Here is a 7774-nt window from a genome sequence, read left to right on the forward strand (position 1 = left end):
TACTTTTGCAGGCAGGGCAGTCCATGAATCTCAAGCAGTCCATGGCTTGGAGAGAAGAAGGGACACAGGGGAAGGAAGCATTCAAGTGGTAATGCTTTGGTTGGGGAAAAAGAGGTCCAAATTGGTGTAAAAATAAGATGTGAACTTGTCTTGTAATATTATATGTTGAAGTACTTGTTCAATAGGAAGCAGAATGATTTGGAAGGAGGGGGAGGGGGAGAGGGAGGGGCAGCAAGATTGGACTGCTCTACTACAGGGGATCTACTAGTGCAAGGCTTGAATGCAGTGTTGTCAGAGTATTCAAATGAAGGTATCCTGTAGATCTGAGTATTAAGAAGGCAGACCTCTTAACACTTCCTGAATTTGTTTTAAAACATGCTTAAGTGCTCAAGGTTCCCCTGCCTACAAATAAGTGCCAGAAGGAATTCATTACACTAACTTCCATCTTTTAGTTTGGTCCTTCCAAGACAGCACATTTTCCATTCTAATTCCATTAATGAATAAAGTAAAGGGAATGGCAGAGTGCCACATTCAATATAATCCATTGCAGAATCAGGCAACTAAGTAGATTTAGCAAGGCTAGCATTAAGAAATGACCTGTCATAACGTTTACTTAACCAGTATGAAGTAAGTCATCACTTTCTATTTGATGGAAGCTACTCTAATCTGCCCTCAGTATTTCCAGATCTAAAATACAAGGGAGGGGAAAAAGAGGCACCACAAAAACATAAGAATCTCATGGACTGAAGTTACTCTGGTTGTAAAGTGACAGCTAGCACTTCCTGCTTTGGTTAAAACAGGTTTTTATTAGTAGATCTCAACTCTCATTTGAAAATTATGTTCCAGTACACCATGTATTGAGGCACCCTAACTGCAGGGCTGTTAGGATTTTTTCCTGCACTCCACTAATGAGCACTTCATTTTTCAAAGCTAAGAAGTTGGGTACCAATGCATTAACCTACTTCACTGGAAGTGGCATTGCAGTAGTATTCATATATCCAGCACATTCAAGTACGAGTAAGAGACTAGCTTTACTCTGCACAAATCAGCAACAAGCTCATACATGAAGCAATGTTTTAATTGGAAGCTCGTATAAAGGTTAAAGCAACAGCCTACTGTATAAAGGAACAAACATTTTTACGATGTCAAGGTATGCAGAGAAGCAAAGACCTGTAAGAAGTGCTGCAAAAGTAGCGCAATGTAAGTTTTCTGAAGTTACTGATGTTACAGAATTGAGATCAACACCACAAGACTTAGAACAAAAAGAAAAAGTCCAAACTGTAAGCTTTTAAACACCTCCACATTCCCCTCTTTAATATGGTGTTTTGCACTGTGTACATGAACAAAAACTAAGCAAAAAGGAACTTTAGCCAAACTCCCCTTCCTCCTCCAGCTTTATTGATAGTTTAAAATTACATTTCTATGTTCTAGGACTTCAATTGCTTTTACCATCTTACTTTAAAAACTGATTACAAGCAAATGAAAACTCAGTTGTCTAAGTGATATAGTATACAAAAATAACATCTTGATTTCTGTGAAAATGCATCTTTGCAACTCCTGAATAGCTCCAAATTGTGTATGCTATGAGAACTGATGTTCTGGGTTTTAGATTTAAATTTGCAATATTCGTTCAAAAAGCTTCCCATTACTTTCTGTATCTCCAACATTAACATTCTTTGACTGAATTACTGTTACTTTTAAAGTTTTATTCCTGATTTCTCTCTCTCTCATGGCCAGTAACAGGCATGTGCATCTTGTTTGTTTACTCCCACACAGCTATATGCTCTAGGTAAGGCCTGATACAGATATTACTTGGTGTCGTTAACAGCTACTGAGGTCAGACAATTCAAGGCCATTATAATAAAATTAAGAGTTACTTGTGGAAGTTTTGACACTTCCAGGATTTCTTTCGTCCTGCACAGGATCACTTCCATGTAACCCAGAGAGGGTTTGCTGGTCTGACTAAACTCTTCCCACTCATCAATCCCTATTCACCAGTGGCACGGAAAGGGGGTTCTTTAACAAAGCATTATACATAACACCTCTACCAAACTAAACATAAACATTTTTTTGTAGTTAAATGCAGAAAGTTGATTTTTCCACCCCTTTCCTCCTTTTACATGGCAAGTAAAGCTCACTGGCCTGGGAGTAGCCTCTATCTGCCAACCTTTGGCCAGTGAAGAGGATTCAGAGAAAAATAATACAACCATCAATCAGAAAAAGGAGGGGCGACAAAGGAAAAATTATTAGGCTGTAGCTTCAATTGTGCATTCCCGTGCAAGGTGCCCTGACTCTCCGCAGCGATAGCAGTTGACTTCGCTCGTCTTGCTGCAGTTGATGGCCACATGGCCAGTTTCACCACACCTGGGAGACGGAGAAAGAAAAAAAAAAAAGTTATGTGGAAGCTTTAGACTTGTTAGATTTTTAGGCAAGTCAGGAAAGACTAATCCCACACTGTTATAAAGTTCACTAAATGATCCACTGGGTCGTCCTCCAATTCTGAAGGTGATGTTTGTGTTGTGCAGCTGTTCAAGCTGTAAATATTGCTTACTGACATCATCCGTACTAAAAGTTAGGCACACGTCTCTGGTGTAGAATTAAATCAAGTTAGGCAGCCCGACTACAAGCTTAAGTCAAATGCAGCCAGAAGCAGTAAAGCTGAACTGCATTCCATTCTAAATCTTGCTGCACTTACACCCAAGCACCCCACTAAATAAGATTTGAACAAGAGGTGGGTCCCCAGAAGGCAATACTTCCCCATGACAAATATGCTTCTTTAATTAAAGTCTGGTAGTACTCTAGTTGCCATTTGGAGCATCCAGTAAAGCACCAGTGTTGTGTGTGTTACTCCACTATCTAAAGATGGTTGAGCTTTTTCCCTCCCCGCCCCAAAACAGTAATTATGGCATATTTTTAATTGTATAGGCATAAGCTTGGATCATTGTATTCCCTTTTAGGATTGGAATATAGTGATCCTTGCATCACTGAAGGCAGTGATTTTAGTGACACTTACCTATAGCATTTCACTTTGGTGCAGTCTTTTTGAATGTGTCCAAATTCCCCACAAGAATAGCACTTCTGCTCATCTGCATGGTCACAGTCACGAGCCAGATGACCAGGCTTGCCACAGTTATAGCAGCATTGCTCTCTCTCTCTCTTCGGCTCCTTGCAGTCCTTAGCAATATGGCCACCTCTGCCGCAGTTATAGCAGGCTTCCACAATAAGAAAATAGACAGAACAAGACTATAAAACCTTTATTAAGTTAATTCTAACATGCATTTACTGGGAACCAATTGGTTCCATGTTCAAATACACAAGTGTCATGTGTAGCTTGTGATGTTTGGTTCCTCCCCTGCCCCACCATCCCCTCTTAATACTTACCATCCTCCTGAAGATCACAGTCCTTGGCAAGATGGCCAGACTCACCACAGCGATAGCAGATGTCTGGGAGAGATGAAGACATGAACTGGAAGCCTGTTTAAGAACGAGTAAGTTTTAGTGATCTAGCTATACATCATAAACAAAGGTAAATACTTATTATGCCACTGCAATTGTCCTTTTTGCAATACACCAAGGAAATCCTTTTCACAGGTATCATAATACAGTAAAAGCTGCATTATCTGGCACTTTACCATCTGGAACGCTCTATTAACCAGCATTGGTCATAGATAGCAATACAAATCTTCCTTCACGTACCCAGAAAAATTCCAACAGCCATCAGGCATCTTGCCATGCGCTTCTCATAGATCTGTTGTTTACAGAAGCTTCAGGGTGCTGTTGAGCAGCGTCACTAGCAGCAGTCTCAATTGTAAACATCCGCCATTGCAATTGTGTTGTGCTTGTGCTGGATTGTGACTCTCAGCCAGCCAGCATATTTGATTAACCAGCACCCCCTATCCCCCATGGATGCCAGATAAGAGCACTTGTACTGTACTATAAAATATTGGAGAATGTAAGTGGCAGTAGGCATCATTAAAAAAATGAAAACAAGCAACACAAACCAATTAAGTACACAATTTGATTACCTGTACTTATGAAGAATGTTGTGTCATTTCTACAAAGGCTATAAAAATACAGTGCACAAGTCTTAAAAGATGCAAACTGTGCTTCAATGAGCATAAGTTAGAAACTTTTATGAAGGCAGATTACCTCTGCCACGGCTTCGCATCCCACGACCACGTCCAATACCAGTAGGGCATTCCCGAGCCCAGTGGCCAGTACGTCCACATTTGAAACACTCGTTGCTGCTCATCGTTGTGGTTCAGTTCTCTAGGCATAAGTGGAGGATAAAGTTTAAGTAAACTAACGCTAGTTCTTCCAAAGGCCGTATTTTAAATTTAGTCTCTCAAACTTGCTGCATTTTCAACCATAAGTCAAACATAACAGGTGAAAGATACCTCACAGTATTTAGTCCCTCAGATTAAGATTCTGCTGCATTTTTATTCATTTGGCTATGAAGCTATTTACAGGGATATGTTTGACTTGTTCTTATTTATGATGGACCATAAAATACAAGTGTTGGACATGCAAAGGGAACCCTGCTTTTTTTGCAATTTAGTAAGCTCACAATGAAACTAGTGCTTAAAAGAAAGATTCAGAAAAGCAAAACTGTACTGTTTAAACATACAATTGCATTTCCTCAGGAATCTTAAGTTTTTGCCTGGATTAACATTGCTCACCGTATGGCTATGAAAATAAGCTATTTTCACTTCTGGGGTCCCTTACATCACACACCTCTGCAGTGTCAAGACTGAACTCTGAGGAGTTTGTTCTGTCACCCCACATTAGGTACTATTTCACCTAAACACTTAGGCAATACACTTACCAAGAACAATTTAACTCAGGCTACCAACCATACTCCTACTAAAGCTACAGAATCTTCCTACTCAAAGTGGCTAGCATAACCTTCTGCATATATACTCCTACTTTTCCCACCAAGATGTAGGATTCCTTGGAGATGTTCATACGCTTTAGAAAAGGTATTAAAAAACCCCAAACTAAAACATTCATACACTTTCTTTTCTACTTCCACTGTAGCTTTCAATGCTTTAATGTTAAAATCATCCAAATGGATCCAAATCCAACTCATTCATTATACGAAGTTTTGCCTAACATGTTGCAAACTTTGTGACATACCAAAATAAATCTTTCCATGAAATCTAACATAACCCAACAGTCCCAGCTTTTGTATTACTTGACAGTTGTTTTAAGCCTGCTTATTTATATCAATATGTTCTTGCTAACTACTGTAGTTGTCAGCAACTGGCTTGCTCCTGCCAGTACAGCTAAGGCTTGAGAGGAGAAGTGTCAAAATACCTCAGCCCCCGGATCAAATCCAGGCCACGGGGGCTCCATTGGGCAGGACCTGAAGAGCTAGCAGCAACATTTGGAAGGCAGCATGCACCTGGGGGCAAGCAGCAATGCAGGGCTAGTCTCAGCAGCTACTGCTTGAACTCAGTAGTGCATGGGTTTGGGGGGTTGCCACCAATGGCCAACTGGAATCTAGGGATTCCTAATGCTGCAGGCCCCCCTTCCCCAACTTCTGGTAGCCTCCCAGACGGAGTGGTTCTACAGGCCAAAACTGGCCCACTGACCACACCCCTGACATCACTGCTTTAAATGCTTCATTCCTGTTAACACTTCTGTATTCAGGCCACTATTCACCACAGCCCCACCTATCCAACAGCTTTTCTCCCTACATACATTTTTTGTGCCCTTCCTTCCAGCCTCCTTGGCAGAGTGTCCCTCTTGTTTTCACATTGTTTCTCAGGAGTTCTTAAACCTATTTATTCCAGGAACCATTTACTTGAGTGACTTAAGTCAACTCCTCATGTTTGCCATGGTAAAAAAGTTACACACAGAAGCTCTGTATTTTGCCATTCCTTCCTTCAAACAATCCACCCATGGGAGTTGGCAAACTGCTTTTGAGAGGTTCTGTAGTCTTCCCTTCAATTTCTCATTTTTCCCTTTAATTATGTTAGCAAAATTTTAAAACTATTGGCTTTAGAAGCTCTTAAAAGTATGATTGTTGATAGCTGATAAAGTGGTCAGCAAACTCATTTAAGATGCATAAATTCCACAACATTTCACTTGCAACTAAAATAAATTAATCAGTTTAATATTTAGGGCTCCTATTTCAGGTGACAAGGCAGATACTTGACTGAATACACTGCTGTTTATACTTGTTTATCATGGTAACTATGTTGATACTGGTTAACAGGGAACAAACAAAGACTGGTTTCTCCAACTGGCTTAAGTGCACAGAGTCTTTCGCTTACATTGCTGTTTCTTGTTCTGGTCTGGAACAGACTCATTCTTACTCCTGCAATCCTGCTTGAACCTCAGACTTGAGACACTTTGATACCCAGAGCAGGGACACAAGACCTGATTAGAACTTCAAAGTACAACATGTGAGAACCCTAATTAAGATGTATGCAGAATCTGACATGCAGTTGAAGAGCTTCACTACGGCTTTTAACTGCTGGATGATTTTCAACTAAAACAAGTTGAAAATAGAGTAAGGATTTAAAATTCAGGTTAAATTCTTGAATTTAAAAGAGGACCAATTAAACTGTAGCTATGTTTTCATGGAATTACTTGAAGTGTTCCTCCACCCCTCCCTTTTTCCTCCTCATTCCCAAGGTGTCATCTCCTGACCCAACCTGATTAAGGAATACACTGAGCCTATCTAGCAGTGGCCCTTAAATAGCACAGATACTCATGGCCATCCCAGATTCACCTAAAAAAAGGGGGGTGAAGTATGTGGAGTAAATTTCAAGGCTACAGAGAAGGGGGAGATGGTATAAGAATTATTAATAGAGTGCTTGTTTAAAATATATGGTTTTGCAGAAGAGCACCGGGTAACAAGAAAAGAAATTTCACAGCGCTTTGCCAATTTCTTCATGCTCGTTTCTGGAGGTTAGCTGGATTTTCAGGAGATCAGAGGAACCTTCCTTTACTTTTCCCAAAAGTCTACCATTACAAATGTAAACTCCCCAAAGTGAATATACAGAAACAAGTCTTTTGCATCCATTTATTTCTTGATGCATGAGCTAGTATTTACCATCATTAAAGTAGCATTTATGCTAACAAAAAACAAAACAGCAACAAAAAAAGTACAGATCTCTTAATTTCCATTTCCACTTGGAAATACTAAAAAAATCAACCTTTCAACATAACATGGATTAAGAAAGATATGGGCATTCAAAGATCAAAGTGATTGCTACCCCAGCTGTCAAGGTCATATTAAATTAAGACCACCTGTAGTGAAGGAAAGAAACAGAAGTGGAGTTTGACTTTAGTCATTACACCAGGGAGTGTGTTAAAAGAAAGAAAAATATAGCATCTGTACAGGTAGTCTTAAACCAACTAGAGCCAGAAATCCACCTATCGACTTGTTCAGGGTACCCATTTCTGTGCAAGCAGCTGTACTTGTACATAACTAAAGTTTGCCGAATCCCAGGAAGGAAAGCATACCTGGACAGTTAGACAAGACAGAAATTGAAAGAAGCTGGTAGAAAGAAATTCAGAGACCCAGGGAAACAAGAATGCCACCTGTTTCATAGACAGTCATTTCCCAAAATTATTTTTGTCCCCGATACGCATCTAAAAAAAAGTTTAACCTCAACAGTTGCATTTTTGCTTCTGATGCAAAACAGCTTGAAGATAAGTGATTAGAAGCACATTGGAAGACTAAAGGTGGCTGAAGAATCAATGAAGCTAGTTACGAGATGAGCAACTAAAGTTAGTGACTAGTTAACATCGGGGGGGGGGG

General features: G+C 40.0%; 1 protein-coding gene across 4 annotated transcripts in view; it reads right to left on the bottom strand.

The window, feature by feature from the left end:
* Positions 1 to 1060: 1060 nt before the first annotated feature.
* CNBP (CCHC-type zinc finger nucleic acid binding protein) overlaps positions 1061 to 7774 on the bottom strand; it is a 12391-nt gene continuing 5677 nt past the window's right edge. For 3 of the 4 annotated variants that reach the window (XM_019505075.1, XM_019505074.1, XM_019505073.1), the window contains exons 2-5: positions 4150 to 4269; positions 3382 to 3474; positions 3014 to 3215; positions 1061 to 2364 (exon numbers count right to left, since the gene is read on the bottom strand). In XM_019505075.1, the coding sequence (XP_019360620.1) occupies positions 2247 to 2364; positions 3014 to 3215; positions 3382 to 3474; positions 4150 to 4252 (516 nt within the window). In that variant the 5' untranslated portion in view covers positions 4253 to 4269 and the 3' untranslated portion in view covers positions 1061 to 2246. The remainder of the gene's footprint in view (positions 2365 to 3013; positions 3216 to 3381; positions 3475 to 4149; positions 4270 to 7774) is intronic. The other variant, XM_019505076.1, reaches the window with a different exon arrangement.

The sequence above is a fragment of the Gavialis gangeticus genome, unplaced genomic scaffold (genome assembly GCF_001723915.1).
Source record: "Gavialis gangeticus isolate Ggan-Ray unplaced genomic scaffold, GavGan_comp1, whole genome shotgun sequence".
Taxonomy (NCBI): Eukaryota; Metazoa; Chordata; order Crocodylia; family Gavialidae; genus Gavialis; species Gavialis gangeticus.